Source organism: Symphalangus syndactylus, chromosome 6 (assembly GCF_028878055.3).
Source record: "Symphalangus syndactylus isolate Jambi chromosome 6, NHGRI_mSymSyn1-v2.1_pri, whole genome shotgun sequence".
NCBI classification, from domain to species: Eukaryota; Metazoa; Chordata; class Mammalia; order Primates; family Hylobatidae; genus Symphalangus; species Symphalangus syndactylus.
Window position 1 is genome coordinate 19,695,707 of NC_072428.2, and position 21,559 is coordinate 19,717,265.

The 21,559-nt window shown below is 35.5% G+C and overlaps 1 protein-coding gene across 5 annotated transcripts in view; it reads right to left on the reverse strand.

Annotated features, from left to right (window-relative positions):
* Positions 1-21,559, reverse strand: part of IFTAP (intraflagellar transport associated protein) — a 69,101-nt gene that overhangs the window by 24,252 nt on the left and 23,290 nt on the right. For 4 of the 5 annotated variants that reach the window (XM_055281892.2, XM_055281890.2, XM_055281891.2 and 1 more), the window contains one exon: positions 1,748-1,902. The exons of the other annotated variant lie outside the window; for it this stretch is intronic. In XM_055281892.2, the coding sequence (XP_055137867.1) occupies positions 1,748-1,902 (155 nt within the window). The remainder of the gene's footprint in view (positions 1-1,747; positions 1,903-21,559) is intronic. 5 annotated transcript variants of the gene reach the window in all.

Here is a 21,559-nt window from a genome sequence, read left to right on the forward strand (position 1 = left end):
AAATTTACATTTCATAATTGGAATTCAAAAGACAGGCTGGGTCTTTCTTTCCCCAGCTCTACTTGCGAGACCATAGCTATTACATAGGAATTTTAAATGGTACTGCCACTGCTTTTAAGTACGTACCTGCAGTTATTATCTGGCATCCAAGTAAAGGCAAAAATTTATCTTCCACATAATGGTTTCACTACTAAATTTTGAAATTCTCTCATACTATATTGTTATTTACTTAGTGGTGTATGCTAAGGGGGACTGGAGTCATGTTTCTCTATCAAAGCACCCCTTTCATTTATTAAGCTCTAAGGAAAAAAGATCCAGACCCCAGCTGACCAAGGATAGTTTAAGATATTCAAACATCAATTAATAAAAAAAATTTTAAGGACAAAATCTGCTGAATTCCCCAACTTTGTATAAGGGACAGTAAATGAGTCCTGTGTTTTTAGTTTGTTTGTTGTGTTTTTGGTTTTTGCCAAGAAAATTAAAACATGCCTTACCTTCACCTTTTCTGCCAATTCAGATCACCTTGAAAACAACTGCCAATTTTTTGGCCTTCATCCATCACTATCTGAAAAAATACTTTTTGGCCTTCATCCATCACATATTGATGGAAAAATGAAACAACTGAAAATAAAGAAGCTGATCTTGTAGCCCTTCAGATGACAAAACTCCCCTTCCCGTTTTTGTTAATTAGCTAAGCATAACAGACCAAATTCAGTAAGCCATAGCGGAGGTCAGGGAATAGGTTTCAGGAGCTCTGATTCTACTTCTGTCCTGTAGACTCATCTACAGAGTAACCTATAATAGACTACTTAACCTCAGTCTTCTCATGAGTAAAATAGGAATACTCCCCACTCCTATCCCATCCCAATGAACCTCTGATGAACAAATCAGAGAATGCTAACACAACATTTTCAAGTTATTAGAAAACAATGTCATTCAACCATTCTTTGTTTCTCAAATGCTGGTTAAAGACTCTCTATATAATATAATCCCAATGGTCAGTCATTGCCAGTAAAGAGTGAAAAAAGTTCATATCCCACAATTATCTCTCTGGAAGCAAGTTCAGGAAATAAAGAATTACAGGCATCTGCTGTACATAAACATATTTCTAACACAGAGATTTTTGTTCCCTTGTTAAAAAAAATGCAATATACAATTCTGTCCACAATATTGCAAGGAAGACATGATGAAGCAGAAATTAGAAACTTAAATGGCTTAAAAAGCAGAACAGTTTCCACTATAATTCCTTGATAATTAAAAACCATAGCTGAGGAGAATGTGAAGAGTCTATAAAGTCTTCAAGATTAGAAAAAGAGTATCTAACATTTATTGACCAAATCTTAGAGAAAAACAAGATAATCGATTCCACCTTGAGTTTGAAAGAGATGAATCTAGGACAGGTGAAAGAAAGTCCCATTTTACACAGAGAATTATAGAAAGGAACTCTTTTGTCCCAAATAGAAGACAAGCTAAAAGAAATAATTTCAATAATTTATAGATGGCAGATCCTTAAGAACTTTTGAACAAAAATTGGGGATAACCAGTTATCATCATAAACAATAGCTGTCAACAATATGAAATACATGTAATGATGACTTTCAATAAAATGCTCCAATGGCACTCCTTCTAGAATTAGGAATTATAGATCTAATAACTGTCTAGTGTTTAGTAGGGTCTCCTTTATTTGATTCATGAAGAATTCTTTTCTTCTCAGATTGTTTCTATACACGTACTATGTTGGTGTTACCTGTTCTTCCAAACATTGTGATGAAGTACGAAGAAAGATGGTTTTATTTCTAAGATGGCAGTCATTTGCTTCATTTTTATGAGTAACTTTTGCTGAGGTAAAAATGTTTTCTGAAGAATCAGTTCCAAACACTCCCCTTTTGGACACACGATCCTCTGAAATAAGAAGTTATGCACTATTAGAAAACATCCACAACACCAAATCTGGTTTATTTTGTGTATATTGAGAAAGTTTCTTCCAACAAAAAAGAATACTTTTCAAAGAACTCTACAAACCGAACCCTTGAGGCATTAAGCACTCTGAACTGTTAAAAGTGATTTCTAAAATTGGATAGAAAGATAACATTATGTCACTCAACATATATTTATTGAGTGCCTATTACATATCCAGCACTGTTCTTGGTCGCTGTTAAAAAGTTAATAAAATACAGTATTTGTGAGACTCTTAGACATGAGCTATCCCATCTTTTTCTAAATTTGAGGGATTTTTTCTTTATATGAAAGCAAGGTATGGATGATTTTAGAAAACTTATGAGGGGAAAAAAGTAAAATATGAAAATAACTCATAATCCTACAAGCCAGAAAGGCCACAACAAAGTTTTTTCAGGATACATAAATATTTTTTATGTATCCATGCACTTCCAAAAATCCAAATGGAATCATACTGTACATAACTCAACTTGCCAGCAGTATCTCTTTTCAGGTTATTGAATATTCCATGTAATTTTAATAGTTATCAAGAACTCCTTTATATAAATGTAAGATAGTTTATTTAACCAATTCCTTATTCTTGACTGTTTAAAATTATAAACAATGAATATCTTTGTACTAAATCCATGTACATTCATGACTATCTACTTAGGCTGAGGAAAGCATCTACGAGTAATCCTAAATTAAGAGACTAAGACAATTATATCATGATGCTATTAAAAGAAATGTGGGGGAAATAAAATGAAATAATTTTGATAAAAGATAATGAATCTAGCTTTGGCCATATTGCATTTGAAGTGCCAGTTGAAATTGTAGTGGGCATGACCCAAAGGCAGCTGCAAATGTAGGTTAAAATCTGGGAGAGATTTCACAGGAGGTAAATATCTGTTCATCAATTACACTGAGGTAATAGTTTAAGCCATAACATTATTTTTAATATTAATAGTAATATTAAAATAATCAGAGTTAACATTCGTTGAGTGGCACTCTTCTGTGAGCATCTCATGAATCATTTCATTTAATCCTCAGAATACCACTAAAAGTAGACACTGTTACTATCCTCACCTTACAGATTAGAGAACCAAGGCCTATAGAGAAAGAAAGTAACTTGCTCAAGGCTATACAGATGGTTAAGTAGCAGAGTGGGGATCTGAACCTGCCTTCTGACTCTAGAACTTATCCTCCTAACCACTGTGCCTTGCTTCCTGCATTAATGCAGCAAATGAAAAGAAAAGGTCTTTAGAGAATAGAGGAAAAAAGAAGCAGAAAGGTGGGGGCAGGGAGCCAGAAAGGAGAAAGGAGACAAGGAAGAATGGTTTACAATAGTCGAAGAAGAACTAAGGGTGCAGGGTACATTCCAGAACTGAAACTTGCTTCTTCTGACAACAGCAAGTACAGGAACCTACGTCAACGATCACTAAAAGAGTGATAAAGGAATTCAAAAAAGTCAAGTGGCAGAAATCAAGCCATTGTTGGGTTGGAGAATCCTACTCCATCCCCTTACTAGCCTCTACTATAAAAATGTTCCAGAGACTCAGCAATTGTCTTATCTGTGAGTTCCTTAGGAACATCCCTAACTGAAGGGGTTACAGATAGCCTAACCCAGCACAGTGCCCATCTTTGTTTCTCTTGACCTGTCAGTGCATGGCATCAAAATCAGTGAGATTCATGTTGTTGTAATGATCACAGCCTGGTACAAATCCAGTTAAAATCATTTGTTTGCTTCTGAATACCCTATCATTGGTAGAATTAAGACTTGTGAGGTTATCTTTAGGACAAAACACAGATATACTGATGGGAAACAGAGATAAGGGGACTTAATCTATAACACATCATTAATAAGCCAGAGAGGGAAAACACAAATATGAAATGCATCACGTTCTCTTTAAAAAGGTCATATCCATAAATAACACCAGCTCAGGCCAGCTCTCTACTACTGCCTACTGCACCAGCACCAGTGACTTCTAACTAGCTACTAGTGGGAGAGGTGGCCCTTGCCTTTTGCCTCAATAAATCCTTGGAAATTCTGGTGTGAAGCACCCAACCTTGGTTTCTGTGGGTGGAGGGCTGAGGGGTGCTGAGCAAAGTGTGGGGAGGGTTGCTAAGAATACGCTGGAGTAACCAGCCCTATACAAGATGAGATAAATGAGGAAGAAATGGTCTTAGGACTTAGTCTCCCTGACTTCTTCTACTTTTACAGCCACAGAGATGTCCTGAATCAGTCCTAGGGCAAAAAGCATTGGTAGCAGAGTAGAGCAAGATAGGCATGGAGACACTTGGAAATAGGAGTTAACTGAGGGATGAAAGGGTTCCTCAAACTTCATCAATGTTCAAAGGAAAGCAGACTTCCTGTGGCTACTGCCATGCCTCAGTGCTCTATTCTAATAAAAGGTGAAACAGTTTCAGTTTTCCCTGCTCATCCTTTAAATCAAGTATAACCTAAATCTAGTAATTACTAAGAAAATACTATGTACCCAGCACACTATTGTAATAATCTATTGACTTAAATACTTGAAAAGCACAGCAATGTCTGAAAATCAAAGATGTTCTACAAGGACGAGTTCTATTTGTTCTCACAATCACTCAGTGTACTCTACTATTTCCAATAAAACACCCAGGTTATGTGACAGGTAACCAGATGAAACTCCTTGGAAATAAAGAGCAAAATATAATGAAGTCCCAGCTTCTGATTCTGATGTTGAACTATTATTGGGATCTCAGATCTAACAAAAATTCTCATCCACTCTTTTTAAAATTCTCCTTTTATAAACACAAAGTTTTCATTTTTAAAAAACAGACTGGATGATGTAGAAAAGAACTTGTTCGCTCTCTGACAAAAGCTACAGTTTAAGGCTCCTTTCTAAATTTCAGAATTGGTTTCACAAGAATATATGCTATATCCCTCCTAAGACCCAGAAGTGCTCCTTCTAAAGGCTTTTATTGTTGTTTTTAAAATCCAGCAAATAATAAATATCTTGGCACAATGAGATAGGGAAAAAAGTTATTTTTCAATATGATAATGTCAAAATGGCAGATGCTGGCACAGACCAGAATCTGAAGTGGCTGAAAGCCCGACTAGAGAGCCAGATGCCGCTTCCTATAGTAATCCTGGTGCAATAAAAATGTGCCACCCAAGTGTTCGTCTCATCTTCTTCTGTTTCTGTTTTTCATCAGGGTCCTCTTCCACCCTTTCATCTTATCCCTAATGTTTCTTGCTTTGAAATAAGTGTCAGACATAATACGGTTTAGAAATCTAACAGCAATATTTCAGAGAACAAGTAGGTTATTGAGACCTGAAAAAGCATTCCTTTGGGCATTTCTGAGTCAAAACTTCAATACAGATGAGACGAAAGTTTTTTTCTAAAGGTTTTTCGAGCTTTCATTACTCTGAAGCAACGGAATTTCAATTTCCTTTTGATACCAAACAGACAAGCTTCCAACAGATCTCCCTTACAAGGCCCCCACTACACCTATTGGGTCTAATTTCAGACCAAAGAAAAAGGTTACACACCTTGAAAAGGTTGAAACTTTTGATGTCTTGATAAATTAAACACTAACCACATATTGATTATATACCTTCCAGATAAAAGTGATTATTTTTAAAGAACTCAATTTTGAAAGAAACTTTTTTAAAAATTCAAATTAATCTGTACAAAAGCCAGACTAGTGCCCATGCAATGAGAAGCATTATCACACTTGCAGGAGAATTTTCACAGATCAGCACAACCAACATTAGAATTCACAACCAAATCTGCCAGCAACCTCGGAGTGTCTGTTCTTCCACACTCTGGTCAACAGCAATATAAATTAAGAGCATGTTCTCAGTTGAGAGGAGACATTGAATATATTGCTGGAAGGAAAAAAAAATTCGTGGGGGGACAATTCTGTGCAACACTAGGCAATTGCAAAAATCCTTCTGCGAAGAGAATAGGGGATAAGCCATCATGCTTATAACAAGGTTGGGTACTCTGAAAGTCAGGGCGTGATTTTTGCATTATATTCCTTGCCTAGAGCAGTGTTTCTCTGGACAATAATATTTGCTCTTGATTTGTCCAGCCAAACTACTTCACTCCACTGCTTCTTGATCACATGCTCCTTGGTATCTGGCCTCCCCTGGAGCGATAGTCGTTCGAACTAAATAAGCAATTTAAAAACCAATCAATCATAAATCAGAATAAATCCAAAGAAGCTAAATTCAGCAGACAAATGCTTTGTCTAAATTCCCTTTGCAGTGCTCTGAATCCCAACAGTTTTATGTTCCTCATTTGAAAGGGCATAGGGAGGACAGGATTACCTCAGTCTGGCCAGTCAGGAATAACTGTGCTTTCCTTGAGGCTGGATGATAATTGACTCATTATTCACAGTCACAGCCATCAACCTGCCAAGGCACAAATGCACAACCCTGGCCTGGAAAAATGTGCGTGAAAAGCCCCAGATGAGGGACACAATAGCAGTAAGTTGAAACTTTTGAAATGTCCAGTGTTAGGCACTTACAGAGAGAAAAATATGAAGAGAGTGTAATGTTTCTGAAAGCTTATTTTCAGAAAAAAAAATTCTGTGTGGTGGCTGAGTTACGGAGCTCATTCAATCCAAAAGTTATATCCTGGTCATCAACTATGTGCAAGGTGACAAAGATGGTTAAGACTCAGTCCTTGTTGTCCTTACAGAGTTTACAAACTAGGAAGTTAAGCCATATATGCAAACCACCAAAATAGAAGGCACCGATGGCAGATGATATAAGAGAGATACAAAGACAAAGAACGGTAAAATCATAATTGGTTTGGGAGAATCACAAAAGGCTTCACATAGGACTAAGGCATCTGAGCTGGGCTTTGAAAGATAGCTACAATTTCAACAGGTCAGCACTGTGAAGAGGTCATTTTACAAAGGGAAAATTCTATGAGCAAAGTCCTCAAGGTAGGAACACACAAGGCCTGAGTAAGAATTGCCTATTATTCCAGGAAGATTTGGGGACGCATGGACAGGGTATATTTGGAGGGCCTGACAAAAACTCTGTACTTGACCTACATCCTGGGGAGTCAAAATTAGAGCTGTGCTCTAAGAAGACAAATGGATAGAATGGATCAAAGTGGTTCAGGTACTAGAGACAAGAAAGTGTGGAGCTACCATAGTAACCCAGGTGAGAAGTAAGGGGAGCTTCAGCTATGGTGGCCTGAAGAGATTAAGAAAAAAAAAAAAAAAGAGTTCACAAGTGAGTTCTCTTTTGTTTTTAAAACAAAAATGAAGGCACTATCTCCAACTGGTTACGTTTCCTTTCCAGGTATCACAGAATCATCATGTTATCTTTCCACTGCAATCTGTACCGTACTTTCACATATAATTTGGCATGCCCTAGATAACTTTTTTTTAAATAATCTCAGTGATGGTGGGTGCAAATACAGGATGATAGCAACCTGTCAAGTAGATAACAGTTTGGTGCTATGAGGCCACACATACCCATCCCATAAAATGAGCTTACCTTCCCAACTGACTTAGTCAAGACCACAAAAGAGGTGGCCCACACTGGGAAGAGATGCAGCATATTTGGGCATAGCCTCCTACAGCTCCAGAACTCCTAACAGAGCAACAGCTGCTGATGACAATGTCAACACAAGGTAGAATCTGTTACATCCAAGTTTGTTTCTTTTTTGCACCACAGCCCTTTTCTATGCTAAACTTACAAGTCTATGCACAATTGATTTATTTTCTTAATAGGTGATATTTACAGACAAGCAGGATCCTCCTAGTTCTTGAGCCAAACCCAGGATCACAAGGACACATGCTTATCTAGTGAAGAACTCAGGGAAGATCTAAGTATCTATGAACAATACCTCCACTTCCCTACAGCTTTATTGAGGTGTAATTTACACATCACAAAGCTTACTCATTTAAAGTGTACAATTCAATGATTTTTAGGAAGTATACAAAGTTGTACCACCATCACCACGATTCCATTTTTAGGTCATTCCATCACCCCAAAAAGGTGCCTGGAGCCCATTTGCCATCACTCCCCGTTCCTACTCCCAACCACAGGCAACCACTAATCTATTTTTTGTTGCTATGTATTTGTCTCTTCTAGATATTCCATATCAGTGGAATCATATGACATGTGGTCTTTTGAGCCTGACTTCTTTCCCTTAGCATAACATTACTGAAGTTTGTTTGTTGGAGTATGCACTTCCCTTCTTATTGTCAAATAATAGTCCATTGTATGAATAGTACCACATTTTATTTTTCCATTCACCAGTTGATAAACATTTGGAGTGTTTCCACATTCTGTACCCCCTTAATTATGACACTGAGTTTGACGTAAGGACTGTCATCACTAATCCAATTCCATGCTGCCCCACATGACGAAATAAAACCACAGGGTAACTATGCAGTTTAACTTCCCTCCACACCCAATGGTAGAAATGCTGATGCTCATTGAGGCTATAATTCTCTAATCACCTTATCTCCACCGTACCATCAGAGTCATAGGATCAGGTCACTCTCTATCACATGGGCTGTTTTCTTCAAATTCATATGAAATAAACTGAAATTACCTTCCTAAATTGTTCATTGCTTGTCTATTCCCACTAAAATGTATCCCTAAGGAGAGCAGGGATCTCACTGTCAGGAACTTACTCACAGTTCCTGTAAAGTAACATATTCATTCTCCACTCTAAAGGATGGGTAACAATTAAGATTGAAACATAGATTTATATTCAGCCCTTCAACCAGGAAGTTCCACACTGAGAGTTCACTATGTGCTTAACACTCTGCTAGGCTGGAAGAAGAGTTAAGAAAATTATATGACATGGCCGCTGCTTATAAGAAACATATAATCTAGTCCCTTAAAATTTTTACTCACTCAAAGACATAACATTTTACATATCTTTCAGCTCACATTTCCATGTTTAAGAATGTATCCAAAAGAAATGATGAAGTATGTGGGCAAAGATTTCACTGCAAAGCCAAAAATGTCTGATCTATTCCCTTGAACATTTTTATTTAATCGAGGACATATATTTTTGCAGATCTTTGAACCAGCATTTCCATGGGTGAAAATGTATCCAAAGGCCATAAATAAGAAGGGTGCAAAGACGCTGGTACTAAAATCAATCAACAAATAAACAAAGGCCAGAACCCTTGCAAGGACCTACAAAGCTATCCATGCCCGATCTTTCCCTACCTCCATGCCCTCTAACCTCAGCTTCCACTCCTTTCACCATTGCTCATGCAACTCCAGCCACACTGGCCTCCTTGCTGGTCCTCAGCTGGGCAGGTGCTGCTATGACCTGGCCTCTGCACTCGCTGTTCTCTGGGCCTCAAGTATCTGCAGACTCACCTCATTCCAACTTTATTCAAATTTTACCTTACCAGATCATACTATATAAAATTGCAACCCTAAATCCTCCTGCCAGCACTCATGATTCCCTATACCGTGCCCTGGTTGTTTTCCCCCTTTCTAGAATACAAATTTCAGTTTCCCCCTTCTAGAATACAATTTCTCTGAAGGCAATGATCTTTGTGTCTTTTGTTCACTTCTGTGAGTAACATTTAGCACATAGTAGATATTCAACAAACATTTACCAAATGAATGAGGACATGCAATGTAACATCATTTGTAATAGCCAAAAATTAGAAATAATTCAAATATCCAACAAAAAGAGAATGGCTAAACAAATATCCATACAACTGAATACCAGGAAGTCATCAAAACACTGGTAAATAATATTTATTGCTATGAGGTGTTCATAATATAATGTTACATGAAAAAGCAAGTTACTTCTTATCTGTAGAGTGGTGAGGGGAAAAAAGTGAGTTACAAAAACTATGAGTATTATGAGCCCACTTTTATAAAATAATTATAATAAATTTGCTGAATATATAAGTGAATGAAAATATTAAGTTGAGCCTTTACAATAATTCAGGTACTATAAATATAAATAAACATATTTATGTGCATTTTATATATTTTTATTTAATCCTAATAATGATTCAGTGAGGTAGAAGTTATTATATCTATTTTACATATGATAAAACTGAAGCTCAGAAATGTTAAGAAAGTTTCCCAAGACCACCTAGTTAGAAAGTAACAGAGTTTAGATTCAAATCTTGGTTGTCTCCAACTTCCATGTTCTTAACTAATAACTGAATACATATATACATATTAATAAACATAAATTTCAGAAAGGATGCATATAACCATGGTTTATCTATAGGACAATAGACTATGACTTTATTAGTTAACTGCATATAAGTTTGCCTACATAAAAAGACACCCAAAGTAACAACAGCTTAAACAAAATGGAAGTTTATTTCTCGCTCACGCAACAGTAAGAGATATAGATATTCCAAGGATAATATGATTGTTCTGCTCCACAAAGTCATCTGACCCAGGCTTCTATCTTTCTACTCTGCCATGACTACAGCACCAACCTTCTCCACATGGTCCAGGATGACACCCCCCCAAACCCTTGTTCCAAGCAAGAGGATGAAGAAAAGGAAGAAGAAAGCACATATCTCACTTCTCTGTAATTAGCTAAGGCTGATTTCAGCTACCATATCAAGGAAGCTGAAAAATGGAGCAGCTCAAACAAGAATTTGATTTCTCTCTCATGTAACAGTTTAGGAAAGGTGGGTAGGCTTTGTTCCATGAAATGACCCAGGGATTCAGGCTGCTGGAGTTTTCTGTCATTCTAAGCACGTGGCCTCCATGTCTGGGTCTAAAGGAGTTGTTCTAATGATTCCCAATTTCTAGCCAGGAAGAAAATGATAAAAAGAGTGCACGTGTCTTAAGGATGTGACCCAGAAGTTGCACATACCAGTGCCCCTCACATCTCATTGGCACAAACTTAGTTAAATGACTATACCCAGCTTCAATGAAGACTGGGATGTAATCTTTATTTTGGCTGGCCATAGAGTAGATACAAATTCTACTGCTATAGAAAGAGCATGTTTATTGTTTTGCTGTGTGTGTGTGGGTGTGAGTGTGTGTGTGGGTGTGAGTGTGTGCATGGGTGTGTGGGTGTCGGTGCCTCTAAGTATTTTCTAATTTTTCTACTATGAACAAAAAAACTAAAAACTATACTTTTATTTGTAGAGGCAAAAAAGCATTTCTTCCAATGAAGTTTCTAATCTTTAATCTAGGGAGAATACCTACATGCATCTTCTTCCTTCTTAAAACGGTTTTCCTGGAAATAATGAAGAAGGAGGAAAAAAATATATAATATACACACACACACATATATATACACACATATATATATATAATTTTACATTTTTTTCTATTGTAGGTCAAGATTCTCTTAATATTTAACTTTGATGTCTCTCTTTTAAATCACAAATAATTACCCTAATCATAAAATTCTACTCTTGTGTAAGGCTTTAAAACTACCAAGTACCTTCGTGTATGAAATATACAACAGAAAAGTTATCAGAAACAGCGAAATGATTGGAGGGGCATTTCCTGAAAGTACAGGCAATGAGATGCCTCCACAGCCTGTGTGGTCTCCCTAGTCTCTTGTCTGTGCACTTGCTAATGGCAAAACACTCACAAAGAACACAGATCTGGCAGCAATAGACAGAAGTAGCAAGGACATTTCCCTGTGATGGAGTAGCTTTGACCTATAGACACATGCACTATAATCCTTCAGACTTGGGACAGAACGTGTGCTGAACTAAAGCCCATCCTAAAATTCTGTAAGCTATAATATCCTAGCCTATGTATTTGCGATCAGCAAGATCACAGTAAAATTATTCCTATAACCCATCATCCTTTTTCATTGTCAAAATGCCTTTCAAATAATATACAATGGTGACATTCAACAGAAATGTCATATTTAAAGTAAAATAATTGTTCTTATGCTTTGGGTGGTGGGGAATGTCACAATTTCATGAAAGCTATAGACCTTATTCATAGAAAAAATGTAATATATACAAAAATGGGCACAAAATGTTGAAAAATTCATTTATCTCCCTAAACTCCTCCCTTCACTTAGAGTATTTTCTCAAAGCTGGTCTGAAAGTCAAAGTTCCTGATCTGCACACTACTAGAACTACTGAATCTTGCGGGAAAATCCCTAGGAATCTGCTTTTTAATAAATACCTCCCAGGTGATGTGTACATAAGGTAAAATTCCCAAGTAAAGATTCCATGAAGTAAAATCTAACAATGATAATTAAAAAGAAGAATCTGATACTTTATCTTTGGTCAAAGCATGTAAATACATTTGCCTGATGATTATAGGTAGACATAGTATTGTGTCCATCCACCAGAGGCCAGTGTAGGATCATTCACTGAATTGTACTCTTATACCATACAATATACCACATACATGTACACAATACAACATGTACTATACATAGTTGGTTTTAACTACTTCAAGAAATGGGGTATATAACAACTAACACTGTAGACAATATTTTACATTTTTTATATTTACATTCAAGATTCCTTTCATATTTAACCTTGATGTTTTTCTCTTTCATATTAGAGAAATAGAACCCCTAATCATAAAACTTTACACATGAGTAAGTCTTTAAAATTTACCAAATACTTTCATGTGTATTTAATCTGATTCTCACCACAACAATTTCAGACATACCAAACAGGCAGAATTAGCCCTGATTTACAGATTCAGAGAGTAAGTGACAGGCCCGTCGTCTTAAGAAATTAGTATATGCCTGGACTAGTACCCAGGTCTTCTGAATCCAAGGATAGAAGTGTCCCTTCCCGTTACACTGGCCCTGCTCATAACAAAATGAGAACTAAAAAAGCAATATAGTAAATTATTTATAAAACTAAATATCTGCAACCTAAAAGATTTTCCTTCACCCTAAGATCATGTCCTATTGCCTACCCACACAAAGTTGCATTTACTTAAGGCAACCTCTTTAACTCACCTACATTGGAGAAAGTTAGGAGTAATCTTTACCTCTTTTTTAAAAAGCGAAATACTTCTTAGAAGTATTTACTTCTTAGAAGAAGTTTTCAAACTTTCTAAAGTAGAATAACATCTGCTGAACACATTTGCAATAATATAGGACTCAAACATTGGCATGTTGCATTAGAGCAGTTCAAAAGGAGACTTAAATTATACATGCCTTTTACATTCTCTCATTTTTTCAGGAAACTCCAGGACAGCCTTCATACACACACAAAAAAAGAAAAAAAAAAAAACAGAATAAGAGCTTAAAGTAAAATAAGAAGGAAAAGGTCTGAAAATCCACTGTTCTAATCACTCTTATTGTTATTTTATTAACTCATAGACTGTTTATTCAACCTAAAACTGAGACCCCAAAACCAATGGCAATATTCTGGATATGATGTTAATCAATACTACGCAAACAGTTAATATTGCCTTACCAAATCAACCTCTAACTATACAATCTATAAACATATAGATTGCTACTCTGCCTTCACACATTTAGAGCATTTGGGAGTCACATCATCCTTTATAAGCAGATTGGAATAGGAATGACATATCAGCTGATGAATTTTTCTAGGGTAGGGACCCTGTTTTGTTCATCTGAGTATTCCCAGATTCTAGCTCAATGCTTAAAACACAGAAGGAACCGTCAATACTAAAATGACCTCAACATTAGCAAGAAGACCTGGATTGACACTATAATTAGGGACTAAACTCAACACTCAGAATTAGATGACTCCCTACAACCCCAATCTTCTAAACAGTAGTTCATATACAACAAAATCAAATGCAAAAGGCAAGTTAAGTCTGGGAAACACATGAAAATGGTATAATGATTCCTCTCTGTGCTAAGGATGCAATGAACTGCAAGAAGAGTAAGCTGATGGGCGTCACTTAAATCTACCTCCTCTGGAACGAATCCAAATTAAGGAAAAAAAAAGACACTAAAAATCACATACTAGACAGATTGTGGTTTGATTTTCATATAAGGGTTTGGTTAAAATAAAGTTTCCTGTTTGTATCCCTTTGGGTTTAGCTGACCATTTCAAAGAAAATATTATTGTTTCACAGATAAAAGAACATTTTGCTAAAACCATTCAGATCTGAAACATGCCCATTCAATTGAATCAAAGGACACAGTCTTATGACCACCTCAGTTTCAAGTGGAACAATTTACCCTTTCCCTGTAAGTAATGATACACTTAGCAACAACGAATAAAAATAATGTCTCAAGTTAAAGAGAAATGCATATAAAAAAAATATGCACCCACTTACTATTGTTTAAATTGGCTAAAGATTGATAATGACCACCTTAAAAGTTTATTTAGCTATTAGTAGTTCTCTTTCATTTTGTAAAAGTTTAAAATCCCATTTGTCTACAAAAGTTCAACTCTCTAATTTATATGTACACATAAAATTATCAAATATATATATAAATTGAAAAGATGTGTATCTTTTCAAGTAAATCAAACAATTTTATTCTTTTCAAAGAATCAAAGAAAATGATTCCTTTATATGTATGAAAAATAAATTTTTTAATTCCCACGTTTTCACTGAGAAAGCATATTAGAAAAGGTATTTATTGGAACAAAATACTATGCATTAAAAACACTGCCAAAAATAAATTTAATGATTATAATTCAAAACGTCATGCAGATTTAAATACATTTTCTTTCCTTATCCAATTACGTGTAAACTACAGCAGTCACAAAAAACAAATGATTATCTATGAACCAAATATTCATGTTGAAATGAATATGAATTATAACAACTTCAGCTGAAGGTTTATGCTAATATATCTAAAACAAAATGGCTTGATCAGCTCAAAATCTGTCATAATTTGAAAGGGGAAATTTCCTTCTGCAACTGAACCAGCAATTTTTTTGTGTTTCATAATTTGTCAATTTGTTCCCTAAGTGTAGTGATTTAGTGATGACAAAAGAAATAGGGAAACAAATGAAAATTGCTTAATTACAGCTTGCAGATGTTCCCCCAAAGAGAAAAAACAGGTTAATGCTGCTGATGCTGTTTCCTCCACAGGACTCTGCTATAAATTAGTTCACTTCATTCAATATTTTTTTCCTTCAGTGTTCTGTGTGATGTTTGATGTTATGTTGTGATAAAGAGATTACATACACATAGTTACTGAATTTATGATCAATATAAAACTATCAACATTTTTTCTTACCCTTTTATTCTTTTTGGTAATACTAAAAAACACATCAATAAAAAGCTTTAAAATAACACCACTTCCTTACTTGCTCCTTTGGGATGCAAGATTAATTAATTTTTTTAATTGCCCAGTTACTTTTATTAGCAAGTCCTTATATGACGTCTTCTGCAAATTTCTCTCGAGGTAACATTATCCCCATGGCCTATGTCCCATGGCCTGTGTCTTCAGTTAAAGTAAGTTTATTGCTATTTGCCATGATATTTTCAATTATCTTCTCTTTACTGTTAAATTCACATTCGCAAAAGCGCTTCCCAAGTTGCCTTTTTTTTTCTTAATGTGGCTAACGTTAAAAAGGAAACAGAAAGGCACTGCAAATGGCCTGTGAACTAAAAACACCACTCAATATTCAGTAGGGAATTAAATGACTGATAACAACGGCACTGAAAATGTGGCTTCAGTGCCACCTGGAAGCGTAAAGCTGGTCAGTTCGTTTCCAACTTCCTCTGACAGGCAATCTGCCAGATGCAAGGGTATCAAAACAATGTTAAGCCCTCTGGTCTCTATCTAACACACGACAGAAAATAACTGCAAAAGGCTACACAGCAAGGATTATTTTTCTTGTTGTGTTTTCTTTCATGAGAGAAAGCTGTTTTTATGCTCTACTGAAATTTCTTTCCTGCTCTGAAATTGGTAAGAGGGCCAGCTGCTTTCTATATTTTTCTCTATGGTATTTTTCTACAGCAGATTTTAAATTCATTCTTCAGATTGGGAAAAGCCTCTCTTTGTAGCCTCATGGAAGTTTAAAGATGCATTGCTAATGTTCAAATTCAAAATAGCTTAGGGGACCAAGATGATATGTCAACTTCGGAAATGTGTTGTTTTATGTGCTGTCACTGGTTTCATTTTTAATTATATTTTTTAGAACCTGTCAAGTATGAGTAATGATATTCTTTTGGCTGAAATGGCAACTCAAAATTTATCAATCCAGAAGTGTAAACCAAATCCCAACCCAAGATTCTAAGCTCTTGACAGAATGAACGCTCAATAAAGAAAAAAAAAATTAAAAGACTCCTGAAATGAGAACTGTGTAACTTTGAAGAAGTCATTTGGCCTCTGTGGGCCTCAGTATCTCCCAGGCAAAATACTTGTGACTCTTCCTTGACTCTCTTCTCCTTAATCCTCTGCCAGTACCCTGTTACTAAGTGCTGTCAGTCATTCCTTCACTGGCAGCATCTCCTAGGCCCTTTTGCTTTCCATTTTCTCCCCCACTACCCTAGTCCAGATCTCCAGCGATGTACTTCTGCTTAGCCCCCAGCTAGTCTCCCTGACTCCAGATGTTTCTCCACTTCTTCTTTGCTCTACCTTTCAAAATCATGAGCAATGTGTATTATTGGGTTTTGCTTGTTTGTTTTAAAATTCTACTATGGTTCCCAATTACATAGTATATCAAAATCCAAACTTGAGCATCATTACACAGCCTCCTTCTCAGGCTCTCCCTTCTGTGCCATCCACTAAATGTGGGTGTTCCTCAGGCTTGTACCTAAGGCCCTCCTGTCTGCCAGCCTGTCATTCTGTATTCTCTTCTTTTCTTTTCACTGCATTTATTCAACCAATATTTAAGCATCTACACATTCTGCCCCACCAGGCACTGCTTTAGACACTAGTGTAATAGTGGTGAAAACCCACAAGACACCAGCTGCATGGAGCTGATACTCTAGAGAAGACAGGGTAAGTGTATTTTGAGGTAGCACATCCATTCCTGTTGGCATATATTATCTACACACCAGTGACCCCAGGTCTTGAGAAGAACTGCCCGATGCCCTACGGAAGGCAGAGAACAAAGTGCTTCAGGGTGTGGGCTTTGAAATCTGACTAGGACCATAGTCTAACTCCATCTTTTCTTATAAGGACGCCAGCCATGTTGGGTTAGGGCCCACACTTAGGACCTCATTTAACCCTAATTATCTCTTTAAAGGCCTTATCTCCAAATACAGTCTATGTTGGGGGTTAGGGCTCCAACATGTAAATTTGGGAGGCACACAATTCAGTCCATAATAGCAAGTTACCTAACTTTATGCCTTGGTTTCCTCAACTGTAAGTTAAAAATAATAAAATGATAAAAATTAAAATGTAAGAAAAAACTCACTAGGTCATTATAATGATTAATCGAGATGATACATGTGAAGAGCTAAGCATTAATCCCTAGAACTTAATAAATGTTAGCTGCTATCCGTAGTAAATTAGACTTGTTTTTTAATAATCTCTCACTCCCAGATGTTTCTGTGAGAGAAGTATAATTGTACAGAGGAGGGTCAGATGTCTGGTGTTTGAATCCTTGATCTGACCTCAGGCAAATTATTTAATCTAGAATGACTTTCAGTTCCCTGAGCTATAAAAACGAAGAATAATAGCTAATTCTTTGCATCATTGTGGCAATTAAATAAGTTACTCGAGACAAATACTTAGTAATATATCCATAAATGAATCTAAAATAAAGAGCACTAGACAGTCTCTGCCAACTCTACAATTTAAACAGAAACACACTTTAAGCAATTATCTGGTATTTTAGAGCAGTACAGACAGTCCTGCTTTTTAACAGACTGCATTATGAGAATCTGTAGCCTAAATCAGTGGTTCTCAAAACTAGTGGTACATCAGAATCACCTAGAGAGCCTTGAGAATATAAAAATTTTAGACCCCTTGCTATAGTTTCAGTTAATAAGCCAAAAGCCTGGAAATCTATACTTTTATAAAAGTATGCCATCACAAAAGTCTTCCTGATATTCAGCCAAGTTTGAGAACTACTTGTCTATAGTAGAGCTGCTTACATATGTGGTTTTAAGTTTTCAAGTAGACATGTTAAAAAATAAATACACAAATAAAAAGTAATGCCATTTTAAATAATATATTTTATTTAAATCAATTTTCTAAAATGTTATCATTTCAAATATAGTCAATATAAAAATATTGAGATATTTTACATTCTATTTTTATACAAGTCTCCAAAATCCAGTGTGTTTTATGCTTATGGCATGTCTCAATTCAGATAGTAAATTTTCATCAGAAATACTTGATCTGTATTTAGATTTCATAAAATTTACATTTTAAAAAAACGGATTCACCTACCCAAGTTGTCCCAAACACCTTTTAAAGTTTTCTAATAAATGAATTGAATATCAGTTTTTTATTTAAATTTAAATTAATTTAAAGTAATTAAAATTTAAAACTCTCGTCCTGGGTAGCACTAGCCATGTTTCCAATACTCAATAGTTGCATGTTGCTAGTAGCTACTGTGTTGGACAGTGCAGGCCTGTATGATCACAAATCATACGATTACTACACCATTCATGAAATTTGTAATGCTGGAAAAGCACTGGCATCACTCCTTAAATAACTCAATGTGAATTAAGTAAATATAGATTAATCTCATGATTATACAATATTATTAAAATCTGAGAAAAACTGAAACCTATTCAATGGTGTTGAAACTCAGAGTTTGGAACTATCAAAGGCCAGCCCTCCACCAATTTATAAAGCCACAGGCATAGCCATTTGTCCTGAACATTCAGACACACGATGTTCTACCTAACAGGAAAATCAATTCAAATATTAACAAGTATGAAGAGAAAAAGGGAGGTTGAGTTGACAGGAATTTTTTTCAAAGATATGTTAAAAGAACAATAAAATGCTAAAAGCACAAAGTATTGCAAGTGAAATGAGAATAGCATAAAGAAAACGAGGAACGAAATTACACATCAAAATCTGAAATAAAATCTTTGATCTACACAGAAGAAAACAGGTTAAAGTAGACAACTATGGCAGTGAATAGAGAGCTGTTATTATGTGGCAATATAAAAACTCTAGAATCACTGGGAAAGCTGGATCCTAGGCATGTGAGAGAGAGAAAGAGAGATTTGGAAATAACTACTGTAACTCCCAACAGTTACCATATGTAATAAAAAGGAGTTGAAAAGATTTAATGTCAATTTCTAAGTCATTGGCTTCTTAATTATACAATTTCTATGTGACAGCAACATGAGCAGTAATTACCACTCTAAAAGGTTGGAGCAAATTCTTCCCAAAAAATGGGATCATGTGGTAATCCTGGTGTGGAAGGCAATTAAAAGAAATTGCCTTTTTCTTTCAGCAGTTTAGAAGTAACTCTAAACTTTACTAAAACAAGGCTACATATTCATCTTGAAGATGTATTGTTTAAAGAAGATAGAGATATATCAGTACTAAAATCAATGCAACCGTGACCCAAAGAACCATCACTAACGGAGGCATTTTAACATCTTTCAGTTTCAGCTCTTTTCTGTCAAACTTTCCTGGTTCTACTTAATGTCTTGAAGCCCAAGGCAAGTTTGGGTTCAGCGGTTATCCATCTCAAGCAGCCCCTCTGAGGACTAGACTTTATTGCCCTCCCTCCAACCACAGGCTGGGTGGCCCTCCTATAAGCTCTCAGTCTCCACTGTGATACTTGTCATGCATTAGTCTAATTTCCTGCTTGTTTTTTTATCTCTACCACTGGATTATGAGTGCTTGAGAACACAAACTATATTTTATTTACTTTTTAATCTTCAGCACCTAAAATGATATCTGGACCATAACAAGACACTCACAGAATTAATTAATGAATTAATTAAATAAAAAATCAAATATAAGTATTCACATCAGTGTTTCCATAACCTAGAAAACATGATAGAAATACGACAGGCAAGAAGAAAGAAGCCTTTTTTTCCTTTTAAACAGATATTCTAGAAAGTCCTATAAATTCGTTACATTCACAGAGAAACTGAGATACAAAAGATTGAAACTTAGCTGCTTATCTTTGTCCACAATGTCAACAACATAAAAATGTCTTTACCAATTATTTTAAAAATCTGCATGCTAATTTTCTAATACATATCTTAGAATTTGATTTACCCTCCTGAACTGAAGATACTATTGAGAATTCACTTACAATTAGCCATTTAAAACTAATAATTAATATGTCTCTTTAAACATTTTGATAGAACATTGTCTTTACTATCAATCATGTACCACGTTTTAAAAACCTAGTTGCTCTAAAAAAGAAAAAACCACAAAATGTAATCAACATAAATGTACTGTAGTGAGAATTATGCTATAATATTAACAGTTTCCAAATGTTTTCCAAGAGTCTGAGGCAGTAATGAGAATTTCTTTCAACAAGGCTATAATTTAATTTTTTCCAGAGAAGTATTTTTAATAGGATTACTGACCCTTTTAACACTGTTAGAAAGAAAATGAATCCCATAAGCATTCTGGTGTACAACTATTATAAAAATAAATAGAACAGTCAATCAGTGGAAATGGTAATGGACTTGGGAACTAAACTTACTAAAGAAATGTACATAAGTATGCATGGTGATAACCACTTTAACAGAGAAAAGGCTCAGTGTGTATCAACAAAACAACTAAACACATTGAGACAAATGAAGGGCCTGGAAAGAAGCAGGGAAAATAGGAATTTTGGAAATACACCTTTAATGTCTTTCTTAAACAGAACTAACCACATTTACCTTGATCAATTCTGCTGGCTATCACTCAACTCTCAGGCCTGTCCATAAGTCCTGGTTTCTCAGAAGGTATTTAAATGTTTCAAGCGAAAAAAGGACACTTACTGATTTAAGACACATTTTTACACTCATAACTCTTTGTGCTTTAAGAGGAATTTTTTCAGGTCATTAGTTTATAACGTGCACTGGTGCCTAGGGATATTTTGAAAGAAAAAAAAAAACTAGCGTGCTTGGAGATGCAGTTTATGTGACTTGCATCATCATTTATTTCAGATCAATTTGGGGTCCAAAACTGAACCCAAAATGAAGTTACCACATCTGCAACAGTTTCTTTCTCAGCATGCAATGATCATACTGGAATTTGAAAACAGAGTAAGACCCCTTTTCACAAAATAAATGTATTATAACCCCCTAAATATGTCAAAGTCCTTGCAAAAAGTTTTTCTTCTTCTAGGGTACAAAAATAAAGTCAGCCTTACAAATGATTTCCAAAATAATATGAATTATCAAAATGTCATTAGCATACCAAAATTCATTAATTCTGCCAATTTTACCCTTGTTTCCACCACCCCACCACAGCCATTCACACTGCTGTTTGGGTCCAGAAAACACAAACTAAATCATTAGTCTTGAACAAAGCAGGTATCTTCCTAAACCCAGGTTCACAGACTAAAAGATAATTTGGTCATTATCAAGATTAATTTGATCTACATGTTATGTCCAAACAGATCATTCACAGTCAGCCCCAAAGTTAACTAGCTAGTTCCTAAATTTTTCATGTCCATTAAGTATAAACAAAAACCACCACATCTATGTTTTTTGTTTAGGTGTAAACAAAACAGATATAAATTATATCTTGCCTGATAAAAGAAACAGGTTAGAATCACATTTTCTTTTCATTATAACTACTACTCTTCTTTTACATTTATACATTATAACTATAATTTCCTTATAACTACTACTCTTGTTTTACAT